The sequence below is a fragment of the Pseudochaenichthys georgianus genome, chromosome 1 (assembly GCF_902827115.2).
Source record: "Pseudochaenichthys georgianus chromosome 1, fPseGeo1.2, whole genome shotgun sequence".
Taxonomy (NCBI): domain Eukaryota; kingdom Metazoa; phylum Chordata; class Actinopteri; order Perciformes; family Channichthyidae; genus Pseudochaenichthys; species Pseudochaenichthys georgianus.
In genome coordinates, this window is record NC_047503.1 from 8,622,470 (window position 1) to 8,650,124 (window position 27,655).

Consider the following 27,655-nt stretch of genomic DNA (forward strand, 5'->3'; position numbering starts at 1 on the left):
GTTGTTTGGCGTCTCTTTGTTGCTGTTTGAATGGGGCTATGCAGTGACAGATGCATAGCACTAAAAAGTTACACATTTTGCTAAAAGTTTTATTTATTCAAAATATTTGTTGATTGAGGATTTACTTGGATGGCTGAGTATGGGCAGGAGGGTGTAATCCACGTTTGTGAAGCCTCCATAAAATAACACCATAAGAGCGCACGGGTCAAAGTACCTAAGTGTGCTTATATAGAGTCCACAGTAAAGAAACGTGTAGTTCCCCACTGCTCACCCACTGAATAACACCTGCTGGCGCATCACAAATACCTTGGGACCGTGGTCATCTTTTCCTGATGAGTTCTCCTTCGCCTCTTTCCTTATCCTCATGAATGTGTTGACTCATGTTAAGGTATACTGCGTAGGAAAACACATAAGACCTTTTGACCTTTGCCTGAATGTTCCGGATCTCCATTCAGCCTTTTAATAGTTCATTTGCCAGCTTGGATTTTTGTAGTCTTCCACATATTTTGTAAGTAAAGATTTAGCTTTTGCACCTGAGTCTGAGTTTTGCGATTTGGGCAACCGTGGCGATGAGAAAAAGTGGTGGTCTGCAGTTTGGAGGGTCAGTGGATTGACTCCCAGCCCCTGCAGGCAACATGTCGCTGTAACCTTGGGCAAGATACTGAACCCCATGTTATTACCGATGGCCAACAGTGCAAATGGTAGTCTTCTTGAGCAGGTGGCACCTTGTATGGCAGCCTCTGTCCGTATATGAATGTGTGTGAATGCTGACTTGTAAATGTAAGCACTTTGAAGGGCCGCAAAAACACAACAGTTCTCAGCAGTCCATTAACCAATTATGCAAACAAGTCATTTTCAATAATGCCATTATGCTCTGTTACTACTTGTTGAACTAGTTGAACAGTAAAGGAAGTATTTAGTTTTCCTTGGCATCAAAACTCATATTTACATTGCAAATGGGAGCAGGTCAGAGAACCGGAATATCTCCAAGTAAAATATGATAATATATTCTAAAAAAGGGTCTATTTATTTCTGGTAAATAAAGGCTCATACCACTATTTTAGAATTAATTTCCAGAAAATGGTTGAATGCCCCTACCATAAGGTAATTATCTAAGTATAGGCATTATTGAATATGTATAGTGGGCAACACAAAGGTAGAGAAAAGTATGCAGATCGCAATCTCACCTTTTGGTCGTGGCTGTAGGCTAAGGCCCAGTCTTCTTCTGTGTGGTGGAATAAAAGGCTCAGGATGTAGAATGTGAGGCGGTACTTCTGGAAACTGGCTCCCTCATCAGAGCTGATGAGCATGCTGCTTTCAAACTCTGGATCTGTCAACACCATAATCTGAGAGGTATGAAAGAAGGAGGAGAAGGAGAGGTTGCACACATGCAAGGGAGTAGGTATGAGGTTTTGTAGATGGGGGAGGGAGGGATTGAAGGGGGCGAGAGGTGGAAAGACGGGGAGAGGAGAAGGGCAGCAAAATACGTTAGAGGTAGGAGCAGTGTCAGCAGGAAAGGTTGCTTTCTGGCACACACCAGGCTTATTATTGGCAAACTGCTCCTCGGTATAGCCAACTTCATTTCAAGAGCCTGGCGCTCCTGTTGCCATGGCTCCGAAGCTCTTCGTGTCTTTGAGTACTATAAAAGCGCTCTATAAATCCAATATATTATTATCACTCTGAGGTGTAGTCTTTGAGTTTTTCATGATCTCTCTCCAAAAAAAGATCAAAGTTGTTTTCCGCAACAGTAGTTTATACTCCGGAACAAATCAAAACGAGCACATGTGGGTTTCAAAACATACAATAAACTGTTCTAATACTGTACATAAAAGAAAGGTGACGGAGCTTGACGTCTAGTAATTAGTATACAAACAAATTAAGCCTTGCATGAATCTGCAAATACACTGTTATTTCCTTATCAGCATGTCCTTCAGTATGTCATTTCTTAGTATTTCTTCTTCGAATAAAAAAGAAAGAAAGACATTTAACAGCAGCGCACTGGTAGAAGCCCTAATTTCATGCTTGGAATATTTCTGACAGAGCTATCACAGTTATTAAATAAGAACACGCATTGCACAATGCATGTTTCCTCAAACTAATGACATTTGGAGTCTTTGTGGAAGCATATCATTAAGTCACAGGAATTCCTCGAATAGAGGACGTGTGGGAATAAGTTGAGAGGTGAACTCTTTTTAATCAGACTGCTATTGAAAACATGTTTTCATTTCAGAACATTATAGAAGTTCAGATGATGAAAACAAATATTTAAGTACATCCTATTGAATATTCAACAATGTGTAGGTTAGCAATTAATAAAAGGGTTGACCTTATTACACATAACTCATTAGTAGTGTTTATTTAACTCTACATATGCTATATCCATAAACGTTTTACTCTCATCTTTTAAGCTGGTCGATCAATGGGGAAATGTGTTTTATGTACGGCTCAATTAAGTAAAATCACACAGTGCACACAAAATAAAGGATAAACTAAATAGCTAGAGATGTAATGTAATGTTATAGCAGTGATTAGAGCTAGCGGCCCTTAAGCGGTGACCGCCGCCAAGTACGGGGGTTCAAATGTCATCCCCTCTATCTCCTCCCTTCAACACTGTTTTCTCTAATAAAGGCACTAAAATACATTGTAAAAATAATTATGAAAGAAACTAGACAGGGAGACAACCTTTAAAAAAAGAATGTCACACCTGATTGATTGACAGGTGCGTCTGCGGGGAGTTAAATAAAAAGAAACAATGAAAATAACTATTACAAATAATGTATTACACAGTTTTGATGTGTAATGAAGGTTGGACACGACTAAACGTGTTGTAAGGCGGGAGTTTTCTAATTGCTTGGGAGACAATCTAAAAAACTGACATGTAATCACTTTTACTAGCCCCACTGCAGGGAAATGTTCCATTGTTACAGCACAGGTTATAGGCAAAAGCAATTAGTATAGTTAACATTATAAAGGTATAGGTAAACACAAGTAAATAAAATAGTTAAGTGCATAGTATTTTTATTTTTTAAATCAGTAGCAGCATTGTGAAGTACTTCTAAATGCAAAGTGACTGAAGTAGCATTCAGTGAAAACAGTACTAAACTACACAAACCAATAGACAAAAAGTATACATTTTAGAAATGTTGCTAACATCCGCAATTTGTATGCAGTGGTTTCTGGTGGCAGGATTTTGTTTCGGTCTCATCGATTTTGTTTCGGTCTCATCTTCGCAGCTGCTAGCCGTTGGACTTAGTTAGCTTAGCTCAGCTAGCTAGCAGCTAATTTTATCTAACTGCTTTTTGTTGGTGGCATGGTCACATTGAGTGACAGCTTTGTCAAGTGACTGCTGCTGCTAGCTTCTTGTCTCTCTACTAGCTGCTCCGTGAAGCTACTGGGACTCTGCCTGGTCAGCTCATCCAGGGAACACAACTTGAAGCCTTGTTTGTTTGTTTGTTCTTCATGCTTATATATCGGACTATTGTGACTCGCTCTGCGGTTAAAACAGACGGTGCATGAATGCGGTTTTGCGGTAAGTGAAATTCGAGTACTTTATTTATGTGTTAATGATTTTAATAAGCTACGTAATGAATGTTAAGGCTTGGGTTAGCGTGTAGCGAGTGGTATCTACATCGGTGCTAACAATGCTAATCGTAGCCTACAAGTTAAAATCATAGACTGTATATATACAGGTTAAAACGAAATAGACAAGTGTTAAGCGTTATGTGGGATACTACTGTACAACAAACGGCTTCTGTTCGAGGTTAATAAAATAAGGTCATCCTTGTAACTTAGAGAGATATTTTATTATGTAGGTAGGAACTGTATGCATCGCTAAGGTTAATTTAAATTGGCTATGCTCAAGTATGTAGACAAGCTAACGTCGAAGTAGTGTATGTGAAATCAACCTCACAATAAGAAGTGTGTATACTACAATTATTAAAGGCGGGGTAGGTAAGTTTCAGAAACCGGCTCGAGATACACTTTTTGTTATATTCCATGGAATGCTCTTAACATCCCGATAGCAATGAATATCTTAAGTGCTTTGACAAAAAATCCATAAAAAAATTGCATCTGTAGAAGCCGTAATACTGTAAAAAGTACAACCAATCCGATGGCCTACCTGCCTGTCAGCCTTCCATCGGGGCACAAACTTATCTCGTGCCCTCATTGGTCATGTGTGTGTTGGAGGAGGGGCTCTATAAGGAAGTGGAAGATTTTCTCCAGTTGTGTATTTTCAAATTCTAGCGATCTCGAGCGGGTTTCTCAAACTTACCTACCCCACGTTTAATGTCAGCTTTCAAGATGATTACTTAGATATTACAATATGGTTTGGTTGAGCAGGAGTTCATTATTGAGCTTACACGTTAACGTCACAGTCATCTGGAGAACGAACCCAAACCTTGTTGTTTTTATTAATTGCATTACCAAATGGGTATCAAATAAACAGTAAACACAACTTCCAAAGTTACAGTAAAATAAAAAGGACCCTGACTCGGACAATACACAATCCAACATGTTCAACAGAAGATAATCAGTTATATTGTTTGTACACATGGTACTTTACATATATATCTGTTTGTTTAAGGTGTCCAGGTGATGCAGACAGGCTGGAATAGAGAGTGAGAGACAGAACTGGACTCCTCACAGCAGTGAACTTCAGCACAGGTACAAAGACTCTTTTTTTCATACTGTACAAAGAATCAAGAAAGATATTGGTTTAAATTAGGGATGCACGATATTGTTTTTTTTGAAACCGATACCGATAACTTCCTGCTTCTCAAGACCGATACCGATAATAAAAAAAAATGTACGCCACTAATTATTTTAACGCGATTAACGCATGTTTATTTTTTTTCCTTGGCCGCCCCGTAGTTTCAGAGCGCATCGAGTTTAAAATACCATCTACAAGCTGATGCTGACAGCCCCGCTCCTGCCGCCCACTTGTGGCAGACCACACTTCCACGCTCACCGGCAGGCACCAACTGGCCATCTGGAGGACCGGGAGGGTGTGTGTATGTGTGGCCCAAGCGAGCGAGAGAGACCTTACGTGCATTGTTGTTGTTAGCATCTGGTGCTAGCTAGCTGCGCTAACGGATATAAGGAGCCGTTTAAATGAAAACAGAGGAGCGACATTTCGCCACAACTGCGCAGAACACTTGACTTTATGCAGGCAGCCAGACAGTGGGACATTGTACGAAAAGTCAGCACACTCAGCACAGATAGTGCGCAACATGATTGCAGCGTCCAGGCAGCTCCGGTTCGAGCATATGCCTTGAGTTGCAAAACTGGCAAACTTCTTGCCTTTTTCAAAAGTCTCGTCGATAGATAAAATCCCCGGTGCCTTTGCAGCTGGCTTTGGACTTGCCGCTAGTTTAGCAGCGCAGGCGTCTTCGTACGCTTTTAACACACCATCGAAGCGATGGCGATGTTTCAGGTGACTGATCAGGTTCGAAGTATTGTAGCTCGTTGCCTTTTTCCCTCCTCGTGGAACTTCTGCATTACATTTGTTACAAATAGCAAGCGAACGTTCCAACTCTGAAACTTTGAAATAGTCCCATACCACCGACGACATGTTTGTTTACTGTCCTGGCTTCACGGCCGCACACCATTTACGTCACAGCCAGGCATGAGTTAGGGAGCGCTGGATTTGTGAAGAACTCCCCTCTTCCTAAACCACTAATACCACAGTACTGGCAAAACGGGAGGAGCCGAGTGAAAAACAAGCGCCCCTCATCCCAATCCACCCGCACCGCAGTATTTTTTTCTTTTTTTTTACCCAAAAAATATATTGTATATTATCGGGGCTATTAATACTTGTATCGGGTTTATCGGGATGACGTCATAATTCCTAATATCGGACCGATAATTATCGTGCATCCCTAGTTTAAATAAATGAAGTATTGACTTGAATACACTGATATACATTCCATTAAAGAATACTAAATACTAGATCACCTACACATCAGTTAAGTTGAGGGTTTTTTCCATGCAAAAAGTTTAGATATTTAGCAAAGCTGACTTTGTCAGCTTTCTAATTTAATGTATTGAAGGCAAAGATATTTAACACATAGTGAGAACTGCTACTAGTTATCTCTCAATATTGTCTGTAAAAACGTGGTAAAAGTTATTCTTTCATCTGCTTCCCCTTTCATACTCCAATGTAACGGAAAACCAACTAAAGAAAAACTAAATAGTAATAATAATAAAATGTCTCCACTGATCTGTGTTGTAAATGTGATTTGATTCCAATCGCTTTTTATAGTCAAAATCAGCAAATTGGCCGAGCTCCGCTACAACTACATGGGAGCGATGAGGAGTGAGGCAGGGACGAGCTCTGCCTCACATAAGCCCACAGTAAAGGAGCGTCCACACTACAGCTTCAAAAAAAGCTTGGAGCTGGGCGTGTCTGGAGCTTGGGGATTTTATTCAAGCAACACGACCAACAACCAATCACATGAATCTCCCGCCACTGACATACAAAGCAAAGAACCCCGGGGATTTTATGGGAGCAATATATATATATAAACTCCCCAAACAGGCGAAAACCTACCAGTTTCACCCACTGTCTCTGCCACCTCCCTCCATGCCTGGTTCCTCCGGTTTGTATCCCGGTAGGTGAAGAGGGTCTGGTCATACAAAACCGGGTGATTTGCTACGGCGATAGTTAGTTTCTCCTCCAACTTTTTTTGAAATATAGAAATGAACGGCGGGATATCTCTCCCAGCTTAGACGCGGTTTGATTGGCTACGGCTTGAGCTGTCAGATTTTCCGGCTGGCGCTGGCTACTCCGGCGTCTCCGGCGGAGACGGACCGCTCTGCTACCCACAATTCAGTTCGGCGAAAAAGCGAGGCAACGTGACGTCACCCCATTCAAAGTGAATGGACAGATTGGAGTTGTCCACGCTGTCGACGCTGTAGTGTGGACGGGCCGTAACGGCCCCTACACACGGCGGCGTGCGTTGCCGCTTCAACGCTTCTGCCCATTCACTCTGAATGGGGTGACGTCACGATTCGCCGAACTGCATTGTGGGAGCAAAGCGTAGCTTCTCTCGAGGTGCTCGCTGCAAAAGTAGAGCAATGTTCTACTTTTGCCGCCTCGACGGAGGCGTCAGCCAATCAAATCCCTCGTATGTAAATCTGACAGTACAAGCAGTAGCCAATCAAACCGGGTGTATGTTGGGAGAGCCAGACCGCAGTTATTTCCCATATGTCAACAAAAGGAGGAGAAAATGATCGTGGCGGTAGGGAACATACAGGGATACAAACCGGAGGAGCCAGGCATGGGGGGAGGTGGCAAAGACAGTGGGGGAAACTGGTAGGTTTTCGCTTGTTTGGGGAGTTTATATCCAGTGTATTTCGTTTGGATGGACAGCTAGCAAGCATAGATAGTATATTTAGCATGAATGCTTTGCTTTGTATCTCCGGGGCGGGACATTCATGTGGTTGGTTGTTGGTCGGGCTGCTCGTGTTGACTCCCCAAGCTCAAGACACGCCCACCGCCAAGCGGCAACGCACACCGCCGTGTGTAGGGGCCGTAACTGGCTGGAGCGCGGGCACTAATGTAGCGCGAGCACTTATTTTGTGAGCGCGCTCAGGCCAGTTACTGTGGGGTAACGTGAGGCACAGATGAGCTCTGCCTCACCTCAGAATGCGTCACCCCACAGAAACTGGCTGGAAAGCGGGCCCTAAGCGCATGCCTGCACCATCTCACTGTATGTCACCAATGTAATATTTGTAGATCCCTTTATTACATTTATCCTTGCCATCCATAGTCTCTAAATAACTTATTTCACATATATATGATATTTAGGCTCGCTGGTCTCATCATACAACGGCAATGAAAAAAGCACCAGGGGAGGCAGCCATAACCCCTGCCGCACTGAAGGGGGCGCACGTGAGCCCACAGTTCTTGTTGCTACTGTTATTCTGCAGAGACGGTAGACGCAAACAACAAACTAGACTTTTGAAACTAGAGGAAGATAAGGAGGACTTTTAAAAAAAAGTAATAGAGATTGTTGTCCAGAAGGATAGCATGGACTTCATCTTCAAATTAAGGTAAGACCCCAATTGTAATGAACATGGGATCTTACTAAAAGAACAATCCAATATTTAGATTTTGGGTATCCTTTTGTTGAACGGTCTGTTTAAAATGAATCGAAGCATCAGACTAAAAAAGCTTTTGAAAATAACCGAATATTTCGATTAAGGTCAAAATATAATATTTGTAAATCTGACTCTGAACGAGTCAGTGCCTCACCAGCCATGAACCTCACCGCACGTCACTGGTTTTGATAACAGTTAAATATTATTTTGGTAATAACATATATTTCAATTTTGATGAGCTTCATACTGTTCATTCATAATCTGATTGTCTTTGTAGCTCACTGTTGAAATAAAAAAAAACATTACAATTACAAAATAATTATATCTACAGCCCCTAAACACACTGCTTTCATAACACACTTGTTCTGCAATAATATGTTTTATGTTTCCTGTAGTTTTTGTTAGGAAAGGACATGCCTGAAAGACACGACATGTTCTCCTTCTCTGAGGGTCAAGAAGAACATCCAAGAGGAACATTAAAAGCTGATGCTATGAGATTTTAAGACCAGTACAGGACATTCACTAAGAAACGACTTTTATTGTCAAAACACAGTCGGCTGATCGAATGCAGCTATTTCCACATCTACACTCCATCAGCTGATTATTTCTATGTGCCTCACTTTATGAGCTTCACATCACCTGTGCCTTGTACCGCAGAGTTTGCAACGTCACAAATAAATGGGGCCAATCTTCAGTCAGATGTGAATGTGTAATCTAACATTTTCAGTAAGAATAATGGACAAAAGGAATGCATATACAAATACAATTTATTGAAATGTGAACCAAAAGTTAATCAAATGTTTTAAATAAAAAGCACATATAGAAGGTGTAAACCTGTACAAGTAAACACATTTAGTCAAATAAAGTGACAGACTAGGCCTGTGCAGTTGGCATCAGCTATGCCCAGCATGGGCTCCTCCATCAGGCCTGGTCCTCCTCGCTGAGGAATGACCCTCAGTCCTCTCCAAACCAACAGACAGGACGTCCATCACACGGAGGTTTCTCCCTGAAGTCTCTGCAGCTCTCTGGACACCATGCTGTCTCAATCCGTCCACACTGAATATGAGAGGGGGAAAATGAAAATAATAAATGCTTTAGACAATAAGAAACATAACGTTGACTGTTGAGTTACTCTGTTTTTTTAGATTGTCAATACTATTACTGTATAGCTAATATCTCAGGTTAAGAGGCACATTCAAATAAAGATTGGTCTTTAAATACATGTTGTCTTTTGAATTGTTTGTCTAAAGGCAAGGATCTATAACTGGTACTTAGTTTTAATGATACAGTCTGGTTATTATGCTGTTTGGAGGAGGCCTTACAGGTAAGAGCACTAACTAGCTACCATCACATGTACCTTAGCTTGACTTAAATGTATTAAACGTATAATTAAGTGATATCAAAATATAAATAACTAATGTCATGCAAACACATTAATATTTGCTTGATTCCAGTGTTGAATTTAGCACAATTGCATACAAACATTAAGGGGTTTTAAGATTCTGAAGTATTATGCTAAAAACTCAATAACTTAGATTATTATTTTTAGTTTTGCTGAATAGTTTCATGTCCGCTTACCTTAGAAACATAACATTCGACGGCAGTGTGCAGATGGGGAGCATGTTAGCTTAGCTTGGTAGCTTCAGCTAGCTCTGGAACTTCCAGCTTGGTGGCAGGAGGTCCCGCCTCGGCTCCGCGTCTTTGCCCTTATTTGTAGCAGGCTGGAGCAGGCGGGAGTTGAACTCTGACGTCACTGTCGAGCCGTTAGTGGCCGACTCCGCCTACTAAGGGCTTCTCGGCAACTCTGTAGAGATGGCAAATCCGGATCCTTTTACGGACTCAGGGTCTTCTGAGTCAGTCATTGAAGAGATCCGGATCACACGAGTCATTTGAGTCATATGAGTCAGCATCACCAAGAGCGTAGAAATCCTATCGGTGAAACCGAAAACTTGTTGCATTTCACGAGCATATTAAACTGACGTTATATTAACCTCCGCTCCACAGTGTCTTTTGCTTTAATAAAACATGTTGATCACAACAAAAGGGTTATTTTGCGATTTGGCGAATATCAGTCTGCTGTTGACTCGTGCATGAGGACGAGTCTGCTGGATCTCTGGATCTGCTGCTATATGGTTACAGCTCTGAGTCCGCACGAGTCTGCTGTGTTTTGCACAGTGAGTCAGGATTTGCGAATCTCTGAGTCTGCTGTTGACTCCTGCATCTCTCCCCACTTTTGGCCACACCCCCTAAGTAAAATGTTTTCCCGGCCACAGCTATGCTCGTGCACATGACGAGTTTGGATCTCTGGATCTGCTATACTATTACGGTTAGGAGCCGTAACTTACGGCTCCTCTGAGTCCCCACGAGTCTGCAGGAAGTTTCACTGATCCGCTTCCCCTGAGCCAAACGATAACTTCTGGAAGCTATCCTACTTGCTAAAGGGTAGGCAGATGGACTGGGGTACGTTGTCATGTTATTTTACATGTTATAAAGAGAGTAGCGAGTGACGCAATTTATAGTTTTAATTTGTACATCACACCAGGTGTAGGACTCAAAGGACTCGGGTTAATGGAGAGGGGAGACCCTACACGACCAACTCATTTCTAGGATCCGGGTTAATGATCCGGATGAATCAGGACTCGCCCATCTCTACAACTCTGCAGAATCCTATGGGTGACGTCACGGACCCTACGTCCATTTATATATACAGTCTATGGTCTAGGCTGCTCTTGAGGACCAAGTGGCTGTTATTTCACGTCAATTTGATTTGAATTGGAACAACAGCAGCACATTTGTCACTGACAGAAAAGCTAGCCCTCTTTCCAGAGCTTTACCCAGAAACCCTCCCTGTTGGTGATTTAGGTAAATTGTTTTTCATTAAGCACCAATAAACAGGCAGCACATTCTCAAGCCGGATTTCTCATTGGCCCTGGCTCCCAAATCTTACCATTCATTACCTGTCACCATGCAGTGCCAAGACCTCCGGATATCTGCCAGTGTCTTTGGAGCTTGTCATAAGTTATTAACATTTTTTACTATTCTATAAAATGCTATTCAATAATACTATAGTAAGCAGCAGAGTGTGTTGTGAATGGGGGATTTTACTTATTCTTGATACAGATATCAGTACTTTCAGTTAAATAGAAATGTGGAAATGCATTGAAGAGTGCATTTGATATAAAAATCTACTATTGCTACTTAAGCATTCTACTCAGTCATGAGTGTAATTGCCCCTTTCTATGCTCACTCTAAAACTAACTCCTATAATCACAGTGATTCTAGCTCGTCTTTTCTGTAGCTTTCATTCAGTGGGGCTCAACATGTTGTCTTTTGAAAGTGGGAATGGGCCCCAGACATTTCTGTCACATTCACTTCACTCATTTACCAACATGTAAGTGTGAAAACAGCCACATTATTCCCCTACCTTACACATTATCGTAACAAACCAGTTTCTGTCTGTCGCCTCTTTGATTACAAATAACCCACAACCAATTTACAGCCAATACAAAGGCGGGAAAAAGAGCTGTGGCCAATTTCTCTCCTGACTGCTAAAACAATCACCCTCAAAAATAAATACTCACTTCCAAAATCACAGGGACCGATCGCCTTATAGCAGGGGGTGATTACGATTTTCCTCACAGCAAGCACTCAGCCGTTGTGAGGAAGCGGGCGAGTGAGGAGGGTTTCAATACGAAATCAATAGGGGTTGGAGGGATAACCGTTGTGTTTTATCAGCCTGATGTTGAGCTGTGCATAAGCTGGAGCACGGAGATAGAAGCCGGTAGATGTCGGGTCATTAGGTTAGTGGAGGTATGGATCAGAAGCAGAGGGAAAGAGACACCCCGCTGCAAATGAATCGTGTCACGGCAGATCAATTACGCTTTAGTCTGCCTTTGACGGGAGGCTTTAACAGAGTCGTCTCTGCAACATGCTCATTATCCATGGATCAAGACTTAATCACCCACATCCAGCTATCATGTTTTCACTGTCTCTCCCCAAGCCTCAATGGTATTTTAAATGTACATGTCTTTAGTTTTAAATTAACCCAATCTACCAGCCGTTCAATCGAAGCATTCAAGGACTGAGCACTTTGGAAAAAGACATCAGAAAAAAGCCGAGAAGATTCATGGGGGGTGTCATTTTCAGAGGCCTTGCGCTAAATGCCATTACTATCATTCAAATCTATAATGTGGCATTGTAAAAGGTCACAGCTTCCACTTTCTTTCCCTTGGACAATGTAAGAGACGAAATTGTACAGAATTTGTTGCAGTGGAAGTTTAACGATTCTTCTGTTGTGGTTGAAAGGAATGTTTCAAAGAGTAGTGGGAGATTATATTTTACAGTGAGTGATTAGGCATCCGGATGGTTCTTTTTATCCAGAAGAACAGGCGTATGCTAAATAAGGCCACTCAAGATGCAAGGAGGCTACAAATGAGTGTAGCCAGCAGATAGGAAAAGTTTCATCCATCTACGGGATGGTAAATCGAGATAATTAGATCAGAGATAAGGTGCGGAGGGAGAATCAGCCCCTTTGGCAGAGCCATAGGTCAACCATATGCTTCTGAGATTGTTACTAGTTCTTTGTTGCAATGACTCACTCAAATGTATTTTTGTAAAACTGATATCAGAACTCTACTGTGTTATTTTCATGTAGTATATAGTTTGGTACATTAATTATCTTTTTTGTCTTTTGTGTGTTGGAAAGTCTACCTACTGTAATCATGCTTGGGGAGTAACGCATTACATGTAACGGGATTGCGTAATCAAGACACAAAAAAGGAAACTGTATTCGCTTATAGTTAAAAAATACGTAATCAGATTACTGTAACATTTGTAAAAGTTGGGCATTACCGGCAGGAGCAGATTGTATTCCTTATTCGTAAACTGTACTGTTCTGTAGGCTAACACTTTAAATGTGGATCTATACGCCTTCTGCCTGCATTTCATTAATTTTGTTCACTTTATTTCCAATAAAAATATATTTTTTGTTATTTGTCTTTTATTTATTGGCAATGTATTTGATATTGAGGTAATCCAAATGTAACATTAAGTCATCACGTTGCCTTCCTTGTTGATACTCAGCTTTGGTTTCTGATAACACAAGTAATTGCAACGAGTTTTTTAAAGTACCCCTCTCAACTCTGTATCTAATCGTATATAACTTAAGTAACACAAAACAAATACCTCACATGAGTCACAGGGAGAACCTTAGGGAGTACATGCCTGCTATGCCCTTGATGTGGAATTACAATTTCTGCACAGAAGACAGGCAGCGGGAGTGAGTCATGAGGAGTAATCAGGGCTGGCTATGATCTGTTCCATGCCCCGATGTGGTTTAGCTTAGCAGTCATGAAGCATGCAAACGTATCCAGGGTCAGTACCTTGGCCCGGCCTTGGAAAAATAATGGCTGACGGACCCGAGCACCTGCACAAGTCTCGGGAGTCGTGCTTCGTTTTCTGTAAGGCGTTGATGCAATGCAGATTTTTATTTATTCAACATTTGTCTCACCAGGTAGGTCAAGCTGGACAAAATGATTATTTTCAAGGAAAAGTCGCAACTCTATTATCCGGTAGATTGTTCATATACACATCACTTTGTCATGTCATACATTTTCATGGATCATTGCACCTGACCTCTCTCTTCTGGGTTCCAGAGATATGGCAAATCACCCCAGAAGTTTTATTTTTTTTTAACCTCTCTTAAAAAGATCAAATTTAACTTGTTTTGCATCCATTTTGATACAGGGTACTTATTAAATGTTATAGTTTGGATTCCTAAAGCTTTTAGTCTACTATCCCATCAGTCGAGGGTGGTTTTCACTATAAGTAATGTTTTCTTTTTGGAAGGACACTATCATTTACATTTGTTTACTATGTTCAATCTGAATTTACTTTAAAATAAAAAAGATTCTATATTGATTCTGACTTTTCTACAACTCACAGGTTTATCATTGCTTTGAGAAAAAAGTAAAGATATAGTCATTTGTTCTGGGAATGTCATTTTCGAGCCTGAGACCTGAAAAACAGGCTTGGGGATTAACTGGTTAAAGGGTAAGGGGGTTTCTTTAACATGTATTCCTTGTTAATTGGGATATTTAGCTGGAGTGTTTTCTTAGTGGATGCAGGGGTCTAGACAAAAGGTGTCATATACTGTACAGACTGTTAAGCTCCCTGAGGCAAATGTGTAACTAATGGCATTGGGATGGATAGGCGAAAAAAGATAATGTGATATTGAAATGTACGGCAAGGGGATTAGGGATACATGTGAAAATATTTTGACATCTGACCAAGACTGAATTCTGTAAATCAGAGTTACGAAAACAAAAACCTGAATTCTGACTTTTTTTGATCAGAAATCAAAAAGAAATGTATTTTTATCAAATCTATAAAAAAAAGATATGGCCTTAATCCTCTTCTGTGTAAACTCCTACACTGGACTCACAAATTAAAAAAAGCTATCTTGATTTGCGGTACATAATTCTAATTGCCTGTTTATATGTTTCAAACAGGGTATCTGCAAACATTTTAAGTACAAATGTAATGAATTTTCAGAACTTTTTAAGACCTCTCAAAGGAAAAAATAATACCAATACAAAAAAAATCGATGAACAAGACAACAGTATAAACCGTTACTGAGTTGTATTGCATTTGAATAACGGAAAATATTCAGTGCACATTAACCAACATGACTGCCTTCCTATTAAAAAAAAAATGGTATGTATGACTGGTGACAATTAACTGTATGAAAAACCCACAGCAATTCTGCCTTAACGTGGCTTTGGGTGAAAAAGAGTTGAATGCTGTCTGACTGGAAGTGGGCCGTGAAGACTTTGCCAGAGCGGATATATTAGTTGTAATAGCCAAACTAGAAGTAGCGCTAGGGAACGACTCTATGGGCATCCTAAAATGGTTTGGCTCTATGAAACCTAATGTACTTATGATTCTGTTTTCTTCAAGTTTGTATCTTCTTGGTCAAATGCACTTATTGTTAGTCGCTTTGGATAAAAGCGTCAGCTAAATTAAATGTAATGTAATGTACTCCTTTGGGTACCAGCATAGCACTTGTGGTTTTCCGATCTCAGGTGTGAATCTAATGCCCCATTGTGCCCAGTTTGATGATTTTCCGACAAAGTCCACATCGCGCCTCATAGGAGCAGCTGGACGGTTTCAGCCAGCCACGATACTTGTCGTCTCCCAACCGTTTGTCATTACATTTGCACTTACCCATTGTTAAACCTGTTCTCAGCGTCGTCTTCCTTTTTGTCCGCAGTAGCCTTAAAATCTGAAGCTGGATAAACACGTTCTTCTCCTTAACATGCGGATCACAGCCACACAAGGCGTTCTACTGCCACCTACTAAGCAGAGTGTGCGTTCGCCTACCTATTTCACGTATACAAAACATATAGGTATTGGACGTTGCAGGATATACAATAACGTTACCGGTAAAATAAAACTTACAAATTTAACAAAACATAGACATTCTGCCCCAGATCAAATGTAATACCTCCCCGCCTAAAATTCCAGACTTTTTAAGAAATGTTTAGACCTTGAATATCAAAAAGTAAATGTAAGACTTTTAAGACTTTTTAACCTGTTAAGCCCTGAGCCTGTTTTTCAGGTCTCAGGCTCGAAAATGACATTCCCAGAACAAATGACGATATCTTCACTTCTAAAAGGGGTAAATTAAAAGTAAATTCAGATTGAACATAGTAAAACAACTGTAAAGTATAGTGTCTGTCCAAAAAAAACTAATTACTTGTAGTGAAAACCACCCTTGAATGATGGGATAGTAGACTAAAAGCTTTAGGAATCCAAACTATAACATATAATAAGTACCCTGTATCAAGATTGATGCAAAACAAGTGACATTTTACCTTTTTTGTTTCCCCTGTTGCGAGTTCTGATCGCTCAGTGATGATACCAATACCTATATAAACTGTGGAATCTCAGCTCTAATCTGATATCTTGTATGTGCAGTTATGATAAGTAATAAGGGTATTTTTACCTTGAGTTATGTGCTAAGTGCGTTAGCATTTTTCCGCTCAGGGCTCATGTAGACGCTTCTTGTGAGACTTTTGCTTTGTTTCAGTAAAAATTGTTCGTATCTTCAGTTAGCTGAGTTTAAGTTAAGTGAGTATGACACATTAATAGGTTATTAAATATTAAGATGCCCTGAGACACAGTTTTGTGAAAAACCACCCCGTCGGGCTTAACAGGTTCTAAGTATCTGCAGGGACCCTGTTCAAAGTAACTAACTTACGGATTTCATTGAAGTGGCATCATAAATGCTAATTAAGGGACTTAAAATCTTATGTTAGCTAACATTCGGCAACGTACGCTATTGAAGTAATCATCCAAAACATGTTATATTGCTTTTTTATTTTAAGTTCTTAAAACATATCTATTGTTGATTTTGTAGGTACAATTGTATTAATAAATGACAGAATAAATAATAATAATAATAATAATAATTACAATAACAATAATAATAACAATTGTATTTGTATTGTTTTTTAGGGGACACTTCTCTGGGGTAAACATATATTAAATGTTAAAACAACACTTAAAATATACAAGACATAACATTAATAACAGATTCAAAGAAGTTTTGTGATTTGAACATGGAGAGATTGGTGCAGCAATTATTAGTTGCAATAAGTAATAGATTTGTGGCCAACTCTTTGGTTATATAAATAATGAAAATATTAAAAATTATTATTTCATCTAATGCCTCTAGGTCCCTATTAAAACTAAAATGTTAATGTGCCCCGCTCTGCGTCTCCAGAGGAACACATCAGTTTAACGCTGTGCAAACTTAATCTCCTCCATATGCATACAATCTGTCGTAATTGGCAGTAAGACGCAAAAATGAGCTGAGCCAATTAGTAATTTCTATGTGATACTGATGATTCCTACATACAGTATGTCAACTTGAAAACTGTGGTTATGGAAACAGCCATGGGGCTAGTCTAGTCTACAGATGGAGACTAGACTCCTACTAGCTGCTCATAGCGGGTTGACCTCTTGGGCACAATTCCACTTGTCTGTCAAACTGTTGCTTGATGCACAAGCCGTGGTGTTCAAGGCATGAGGGCAAATCGGATTTAATGTGCGAGTTGTGAATTGCAGTACAGACATTTCTAAGGATTCAGAATGTTTCCAAAACCTTAACTGTATGTGCTGCGGGAATGAATATGATCATGTAGGGATCGTTTAGCTGCACAATTCAATTCAGCTAATGCGGAAGCTGGAAGTGATTTTCCATAACAAGTCCTTTGCCTAATATTTCCCTGAATTAAATGTAACATTACATTGAGGCAGATGGTAGAAAATGGAGTGCAAACCACAAACTGAGAATTAATCTTAGAATATCAAGAAATTAAACAGTTAACAATTAACAGAACTTTCAGGCAGATTAAAGATGTTGGCAGATGGTTGGAATCTGGCAATGCTCACGCTTGTTTCTGTACCTTTTTGTGGCCTGAAATTCTCAAAATTCATCTTTAGATTCTGTTGCCAGAAACTTCCTATTGCTCGTAGGAAGCATGCCATAAATGAATGCATTCTCAACAGTGGCGAGCCGTCAGGGCCTAAGATATTCTACTAAATAATATTTTTCTTTAGTTTTACCAAAAATAACTTGATTTAATTGTATTTAAAATAACACTTCCAAAGAAATAAATCCTTTGAATTTGCCTATTCAGTTTATGTTTGAATGTGAAGGGTTAAATGAAAGAAGCTTGTCTCTGCGAGGTGAAGACAGGAGCTGATTGGTAGTCCTGCTGTAAATTCACAGAGGACCCGTTATAGTAACTGAACAAGAGAGTAATGTCAAATTACAGTACAATTGACCAATCATATCTTCCCTCTAAATGGGTGGGTTTTATTATCGCAGACTTTAGGACAAGTTCCACCCACTGTGAAGCTTTTCTTGTTTCCATAGCAACAACAACTTCCTGTCAACAGCGTAAACTTGCCTTCAAAATAAAAGCATGCCAAATTACACTTAAGACATACAACTGCAACGAAAGTAACAAACACAATGCAATATCCTTTTCAATTTCAAAGAACACAAATTGGGTTATTTACAGGTGTTGTTTTGTGTGGTAGAGGGTTGCTGTCATTGATGCGTTTTGCACCCGAGACCGTTGTTTTGATATTCCGCTGAAGGATACGCTGTGACGTAATAACTATTTTATTTTTATTTTTCGAGGGAAAGGGTGGGGGTCAGAGGGCCAAGGTATAAAAGTCACGGCTCACCACTGATTCTCAAATAAAAGTTGGTTTGCTGTCACAGCCAGATAAGCGAAGCCCGGGTGAAGACCGTTTGAGAAATTGTTGAATTATATGCTCTTTTTATGCTATAGCACACAAGGGAATCTCAGCATGATGTCAATTTCCACAGAACTTACTTAATAATTAGAACAACAGAGTCACGTCCAACCTAGATCATGTTCAATGTGTTGGAGCGCTAGCTAGCCAATGAGTGTTACAAAGTGATGTCACTCTGTTTGGGTAGTAAACAAAGGAGTCGAACAGAAGCATTTCAGGGGGGGAGAGTGTGGAAGAGGGAACACAGGGGTGTTAGCCTTTGCAGACCATTTACATGAACAAAAACATATGTACACTACAGGAAATGGAAAACCCTCCCAAAAAAACTAAAGCATAATAGGGCCTCTTTAAACACTTGTATCTGATCGGTATTTGGTGCATCTCTAATTGTAAACATATGTGACCCGCTCTATCGAAATCAGTCGCAACGGCTCATTTCAAAATATTTGAAATTTGCGTAAAAAAATAGTTTTTCGGGGGTTCGGGTGTTTTGTTTGATTTTAAATAAACAGTCTTGGCTTTCAGAATCTGAAACTTTTATTCCCAAAATCACACGATAAATACATTTTTGAAGCTTGTAAAGGGAAGATGACAGCTCTCACTCGCACTCTGCTCTTCCTTAGCGCCGCCCCCCTCCCTCCGGCTGAAATTATGAATGTAAGGCGTATAGTAATCGTAGATAACACGGCAGGGTCCGTTACAGTTTGTTTTCATCTGATTTCAAATAAACAAAGTCTTGGATTTCAGAATATTAAACTTGTTTCGGCAAATTCAGATGATAAATACAACTTTGAAGCTTGTCACGACATAATTACAAGCGGAGAACGGAGTAACTTAACGTCACAGCAGGCATAACAACAGCCGGTGTTTCTCCTGAGTGTTTTCCCCGGGAAACAAACACAATACACATAAACGCACAATTACACACACACACATGTATACACACGGATACACACACACACTCGCGAGCTTCCCTCCAAACGAAAATATCTTCCCTCCGTAGTATTTTGATCATTTGCTCCACTAATAATCAATCAGATCGATGGATTCCAGAGAAGAGGAAACTTTAAAGGCCTTTTTCTCAAAATGAGGACTCGTGACAGTCATTATATAATGTGACATATTTTGCTTAATATTTGGAGTACAACAACAATCCTGATATCATTAGAAAGCTCGGCATCTCCTCTTTCCAACAGTATATTCAGCTCAAAATGTGTCTTTAGGTCAATGCAACTGATTTCAATGGAGCAGGTCACATATGTTGGACAATAGACACAACAAACTAATAAACATGCAACATCTCACCTTTCTCTTGTTAGTTGGACAGACGTACAGGTAACTCAGGACAGTTTTGGTTCCCACTTTGTCGTTCATTCTGTCGTATGTTGAGCCGTAGTCAGTAGATCTGAGCGGGGGAGATAAAGGCAAATTTAGATAAACGTGAGAAAAGCAAAGTTTGCTGAAAACATAATTGGTAGACAAGTATTACTGGGACATTGCTCGATTTGGGTCAAATGATTTTGCACTGATGAAAACAATGCAATATGTAACCACAGGGTGAAAGAACAGTCATATGCAGCCTTATGCTGTACTGTACATATACAGTTACTGTGTGTGAGAGTAAAACCTCTGGCAATACAACAAAAGAAAGTTAACCAATCATCTGGAGCTGCCAACGAAAACGAGCCATTGGAAAATGTCCGGGGACTCAGCACTGTTAATAATTAATTCTCTCCCGATGACTGCTATGAAATAAAATATGAAGAGTGCAACAAACATGTGGATGTTCCTGAACTAATGGGCTTTAATAATTGAACAGTGGGAATGAGCCTCTTAGTATGGAAGCCTGTTTGCGCCACATGAAAACAAAATCAAAAATCCTGTAAGTCAATATATGGACTTAGCAATTCACCTATGAATGCCTTATTCTACATGACCATATTCTACAAGTAATCTGTGCATGTTACACTTGCATGTATGAGATCATTAAGTGCCTTGTAACGTTTGTATAGTTTCACTCCGTTTGAATGTCAGTGGACTGCACATAAGTCAATAAAGGAGCATGGCTGCTCATTCCCTGGCTCTCAAAAGAGTTTGGCTGGCTGTTTAATCTATGTCCACACTGAGACAGTACAACACAGAGAGAAGAGTACACATATTGTGTAAGTACATAGTATACAAGCAGGTCACACAGGATGATCACAAATACATAAACTCTGTTAAAAATCAGTATTTATTAAAAAGTAAATGCTGCATATGTGTTCTCAGCCTTGGAGAAACTTGACATGTTTTGGTATGTGTCTGAACCTCTCTTCAGTGGTTCATTAATAAAACAGATATTTGAACGTGTGCCTACTTTGTTCATGTACTGTTGAGGTTAATTTCAGTAGTTGTGTGCTATAATGTATTTACTTAGTGTGAAGAGGAGGCAACTTTAGAATAGGGAACCTGTTCAGGTCAATTAGAGTCAAACTACTAGCTTATTGGTTATGAACAAGACTTCACTTTAAAATAGGGAACATATTCCAATACAACAACTTCCTTACTTGCAATCAATAAGGACTAATTAGAGGGTTATTGAGGAAAAACTCTCAACTAATGGCCTATTACTTGTAGAATATGGTCATGTAGAATAAGGCATTAATAAGTGTTTTATAATGACTAATAAAGAGCCAATATACTGCTAATATGTATGTTAATTAACAACTAGTTGATGGTTAATTGATGTACCTTAATATAAAGTTGTACCGCTTATATCAGGGGTCCCCAACCTTTTTTGAACCGAGAGCTACTTTTAAAGTTGCCAGTCTGCCGAGATCTATCCAAATAGAGAGGCGTAGCCATTACTGACAGCCTACTACCAGGAAAATACCCACTTCTACTTGTATAAAACTGACCTGTGTACGATTAATACTTCATAAAATACTGCAGATCCTTTATCTTACCTCTTTCTAATCTACACACATACAAGTATTTAACTGAAGTTACACACCAGTGTTGTTGATACAGAGTTGGAGTTTATTCACACGTCACATACTACAGTGGGTAATGTTTTCAAGAAACATTGAACAGTGCTGCCACATATGACAGGAAAAAAAGGAAAAGACTCTGAACCCTTTCTTTGCCATTATATAAAAATAGTGTTGCTACAAAAGTATAAATTAGGCTTATTAATAAGACAACTCAGATCTGAAGCTACACAGGAATCTGCTGCAACAGTGCAATAAAAAAGACAAAATTAAAATAATCAAACCCTTTTTTTGTTGCATTTTAGTAGATTATAAAAATAAATGCCTTTAAAATAGGATGCAAGCAACACTAGTTTCTTAGCCTGCATTGATGATAGACTATAATCAATTTAAGTTTGCATTATTATACCATTTTGTACAATAATTATAATGAATACGTTCAAAGAAACTCAAATTTACAGCTGATTAATAACGGTATCTAACTTGAGTTTTTATCATATCAAAAACCTGTTGAAATGCTTCTGTTATTTTTATTACGCAACGGCAGCCTCCAGGAATGCTTCTTTCACAACTTCGCCGTCTTTGAAAGACTTCATGTGTTTCGCAAGAACGTGACTGACACGATAACATGCTATGGTAGCAGCCTTGCTCTTGTTGTTGGGCCTGGTGAAAATGGACTGCTGTGCATTTAGCTGTCCTCTCAGGCCCCTCCCCTTTTGGAGCATAGGGCAGAATTAGGAGCGAATTCCGTCTCGTAGCGTTTGTGCATTGTTTTGAAATGCCGCTCCTAAATTACCCTTCTTCGATAAAGCCACGCTCGCATTGCAGACGAGACAGATGGACTTCGAATTGGAATAGATACAAAAATAATCATCCTCCCACTCGGAGTGACAATTATATATGTGTTGCTTCTTGTGTGTGTGCGGACTGTCACTCCTGGGCCCTTTCTCATTTCATCAAATCCCCCTCCTCGACTCCTCGACTCCTCTGTCCTCCGGTAGTGACCCGGAAATGAATTTTAGCGCACCATGTTGAAGGACATCCCATTTCTCTAAATGCACGTCGAGGACCGAGCATCGAGCATCGAGGAGCCTCTTTGGAGGAGCTATAACCGAGGATACACTGATGGCTCCTCCACGGTCCTCCACGGCTCCTTCGCGGATGCATTTCCGGGAACAGAGATGTTTCAAAGAGTCGTGACGCACGGCCGGACTTATCTCAGCCAATGACAGCTCTGCATGCATCCCCTGGATATTATTGTATTAACTGCTCTCATCGCAACGCGATGTTTACAGAGAGAACAGCTGTGAGGTGCAGAAAGCAGAGCAGTGTGTTGTATAATATATATCACTCAGTATAACAGGCCTACTCTCTTTATTTGCTTTAGTTTAGTAGATATCTACAAACAAAGAGTCGATATTTTTCTAAAAACATTCAGTGCTTCACAATAAAATACACAACGGCTGTAGCCTGTTTTAGGAGCTGTATGTGCGTGTGTGTGTGTGGTACAGTGTGTAGGTGTGTGTTGTACAGTGTGTAGGTGTGTGTGTGTGTGTGTGTGTGTGTGTGTGTGTGTGTGTGTGTGTGTGTGTGTGTGTGTGTGTGTGTGTGTGTGTGTGTGTGTGTGTGTGTGTGTGTGTGTGTGTGTGTGTGTGTGTGGTACAGTGTGTGCGTAGATGCAGCGGACAGACAGGTCTGTTGGTTTGGTTTGGTGTCCTCTGCTTACTTTTAATACTTGTAAATACAACTTTTGGCCCGTAATTTATTTTCCTCATTGTAGCGACCAGAGGGGAGAGGGGGGGGGGGGATATATCCAGTCCCCTCCTCTCTCCCGGTTCCCCTCCTCGGCTCCTCCGCTCGCATCTCCTGTGGGCGGGACTAAGTATCGAGGATAGGAGTCGAGGAGGGGAGTCGAGGAGGGGAGTTCGAGAAATGAGAAAGGGCCCTGGTGTTGACACGGACAACGTTAGCGAACTAGTGCACTGCCCAGCAGCCACGCCCCGACACATGGGGTCACGCCGGCCAATCACAAAGCTTTGATGCGTTCAAGTGCATTATTCTGGCACAGGAAGATTATGTTATAGGACATTAACGATAAAACAGAATATTGTTGTTCTATTTTTAGACACATCTCGCGATCGACTGGGAATCTCCAGACATTGATGTCTATGTGCCTTATTTGACATACATGTTTCAATAAAACAATATATATATAACTCAATATAATGAGATAGCTAAGTCAATATATTGAGATAGTAAGTCAATATATTGACTTACAGGATTTTTTTGTTGTTCCCTGTGGTGCAAACAGGCTTCCATATATTAGCCAGCCTAGTCCCTAGAAACTACACATTAATCCATCATCACTAGTAACCAGTGTTGGGACTAACGCGTTACAAAGTTATTTTTGGCAGTAACTAGTACTCTAACGCATTACTTTTTAAATTCAGTAACTCAGTTACCGTTACTACATGGTGCGTTACTCCGTTACTGCGTTAGTTTTTTTATATAGTCAACAGCCAGGTGAACAGAGATGAGAACTGTACTTAAGTACAGTACTTAAATACTTCCTGTGTCACATGCGGAGATGGGCTGTGGGCGTGTTTGTGTTGTTTACTAACAAGACTATCATGGCGGCGGCGGAGCTCAAGTCTAGTTTCTCCACCTGGAGATATTCTCACTATTTCACTTTTGTCGAGCACAAAGAAAAGAACGTTTTAGTTAAATGTAAGTTGTGTCCTGGCGGGTCAAAGAGCCTATCTACTGCCCAAAGCAGTCATTCAAATCTCTTAAAACATCTGCAAAAACAACATGCTGGGACGAAGCTAGTAGCTAAGACCACAGAGACTCAGCCGACGCCACTCCACCTCCACCTGCACCTAAGCAACAGCGGCTGGATTTTAACCAAGGGACTGCTAGCCAGGGAAAAGTCGATAAAGCCATTGCACGGTATGTTGTAGAACACATGCAGGCTATTGCTACAGTGGAGTCACCCGCTTTCAGGGAGCTAGTTAGCATGATAGCATGTCCGGGCGGCACACGGCATATGAAACGGAAAACTTTTTCCAACTACCTGGAGAAAGAATATACAAAAATGGAAAGCCAGCTAATATCGATGCTATCCAGATTGCATATAATTGCATGTCAAGTTGATCAACAGATTGTATTATTCTCCAATGCAATAACAGTAGTGACATGAAGGCTATAAGGGCATTAATATAATGGGAGCCCTTTGTTAAGTAACTAAAACGTTACTTTTCACAGTAACGCATTACTTTTTGGTGTAAGTAATCAGTAAAGTAACTGAGTTACTTTTGAAATGAAGTAACTAGTAATGGTAACTAGTTACTGGTTTTCAGTAACTAGCACAACACTGCTAGTAACCACCAAATCCACCTTCAAGTAGAATAATACAGTATTTACAGGGCTCTATTCGCCTTCCCCTTTTCGCTGTCAAAGCTGTATTCATGTGCCTAGGATTTTACAAATATTTCCCTCTGAGGGGATAGAAGCACCCAGCCACAACGGTGGCATAACTCCCATGTTGCAGTCACAAGGAGAGGGAAGATGATCCCTATTTGAGCGTCAGTTCCTTTTTTAGTCAGAGCCTGCTTCTTATGCTCTTCCATGTGAATGGGGTTTCAGAAAAATACATTTATCTCATTCCCGAATGCCTCTGAGACACAGTAGTTGCTATGATTACAAAGCACAATAATGAGTCGGGCAGACAGCAACATTTCCAAGCATTTTGTGGGGAGGTATGTGTGTGTGTGGGGGGGGGGTGCTGCAGTGTGAATGGTCTCGAATTCGAGCAGGGGCGGTGAACTATACCTCTTGGAATCTGTGTTACACTGCCTGAGCAGAGACTTCCTAAATAGCCGAGAAGCATATGTTATTTTTGGCATGTCATGGAAAAGTACGAGTGCCAGGCGTGCCTTCATCATCTAGTCACCGAAAACGCATATGGTTAGATAGATTATTTAATGGCTATGGAGACAGACAGCAGGGAGATGTCAGCTCTCGGACTTGGAGCAAGATACATCAAATTAAATCAAATCAAGTTTTATTTATATAGCACATTTATAAACAATTTTTGGTCGAGCCAAAGTGCTGTACATATAATAAAAATAGCCTACAGTAGAGACACTTTACGGCAACAACAGCACAGATTGTTCAGAATATCAGTATGAGAAAAACATATTAACCGCCCCGACTTCTACCATGCCAAGGAGCTGATTTTAAAGAGGAGATGGCAGAATTACAAATGAAAGGTTTCCATTGGCAGTGTCAATGCTGCAGGATGAGCCAGTGGTTTCATTTTACTGTGTCTAAAAGGCAAGAGTTTGAGGGTGGGGACTCGAGTCACATGACTTGACTCGAGTCAGACTCGAGTCGCATATTTTTGGACTTGAGATTTGCTTGACTAACATGGATAAAAGACTTGACTTGACTTTGACTTGTTATTCATGACTTGAGACTTGACTTAAGCTTGAGATAGATGACTTGAAAGGACTTGACTTTTAAAAATGAAATATTTGCGTTTGTTTTTGTATTGAGATATTACGTTTAGTTTTTTCGAAATGTGATTGGGTGATTATAGCGCCATGTGCGCAAACCTGGCAACCCACTAGAAGGCAGGAGTGTCAGTTAACATGGCAGCAGCTAGCTTTACTCTTCTCTTTATAGAGAGAGAGAGAGAGAGAGAGAGAGAGAGATGCCTCGTTTATTTCCCCTGTGTTATTATCAGAAGTTACTGTAAACTTTTGAATAATGTAGTTCATCTACTTTTAGTAGTTTGTTTAAATGTTTTAATTATGTTGTTTTTGTTTGTAGAAGTGAATCATTCCTTGATTTATTGTAAAATGAATCTGAACTTTTTGATCTGTTATGATAATAAACTGAAGCAATTTCGAAATGAACCCAATTAAGTGAGTTTTAAATCGTCCTACTTAGTTTATAAGGAAATTATGAAGAGGAACAAATGAAATGATTTGAAAATGATATCTATGTAGGCGCTGACGCTGTTGGCGGTTCTAGTGTTAACAGACATTTAAATTAAATATGTGTAATGGCAAATGCCATATATGATATCTGGAATTATGCCATTACCTGTGTATGTAATGAAGATCATAGTGTGGGTTGAATCCATTTTCATAACCACTGTCTTTTAACTGATTTAAATGTGGAACCTGAGCTTATTCATCAGCATTTCATGTGACTTGACTTGCTTGACCTGAGCAATGACTTGACTTGACTTGCTTGACTCTCACCACAGTGACTTGGGACTTGCTTGATACTTGTAGGTCAAGACTTGAGACTTGCTCATGACTTGCACATGTATGACTTACTCCTACAGTACATGTGCAGGACGCATCCTGGGCAGGTTCCCCCGCTCACATCACCAACCGGCCATCATTACAATTCCAGCACTGGTGCAACGGGTACCAGGGAAACCTGTCAAACTATGGAACTTTCGAAAGGCCAACTGGGAGTCATTTGTTGAGGAGACGGCAAGAAGATCCGCTGGTCTGCCAGACCCAGAGGCAGCAGATGCGGACGCGGCCTACGCAGCCTACTGCAAGGTCCTCCTGGGTGCGGCAAAGAAGACAATTCCGTGTGGCTATAACAGGAACTACATCCCGGGTTGGGACGAGGAGTGCAGCCGTCTTCTGTGTGACCACCAGAGGGCTATCTCCAGAGAAGAGGTGGCTGTGACTGCAACAGCACTGCTCCAGAGGCTGGACGTCACCCGCAGGACCAGATGGACAGAAGTCGTCGAATCAATCGACTTCACCCACTCTAGTCGTAAGGCGTGGCAGACCATCAACCAGCTTACAGGCAGAAATACAACGCCCCCCAGGTGCCCAGTCACAGCAGATGCCATTGCATCCCAGCTCCTGAAGAACGGCCGCTTCCCGGACGCAGACAAAGACTTCGCCCGACTGACATCATGCGAGGTGTCTTCCATCCTGGGAGCGGACAGTGTCGACTCTAACCTCTCGGGAGACTTTACAGCCGATGAAATCAGTGAGGCCATAAGTAAGCTCAAGCCGGGCAAATCTCCGGGCCGCGACAATATCCACCCGGAGTTCGTCATCCACCAGAGCTCAACAACATCTGGCTGGCTCTGTGCAGTCTTCTCGTCGTGCTACCAGAAGTCAAAGCTCCCAAAGACCTGGCGCCACGCCTCCGTCATAGCTCTGCCGAAGCCAAATAAACCTGCGGAAGACCCAAAGTCATACAGACCCATC

The 27,655-nt window shown here is 40.7% G+C and overlaps 1 protein-coding gene across 2 annotated transcripts in view; it reads right to left on the reverse strand.

Moving 5' to 3' along the window:
* The window catches only part of sorcs3a (sortilin related VPS10 domain containing receptor 3a), a 349,991-nt gene that overhangs the window by 129,683 nt on the left and 192,653 nt on the right, over nt 1-27,655 (reverse strand). For both annotated transcript variants that reach the window (XM_071204106.1, XM_034082424.2), the window contains exons 3-4: nt 19,741-19,840; nt 1,188-1,346 (exon numbers count right to left, since the gene is read on the reverse strand). In XM_071204106.1, coding sequence (XP_071060207.1) covers nt 1,188-1,346; nt 19,741-19,840 — 259 coding nt within the window. The remainder of the gene's footprint in view (nt 1-1,187; nt 1,347-19,740; nt 19,841-27,655) is intronic.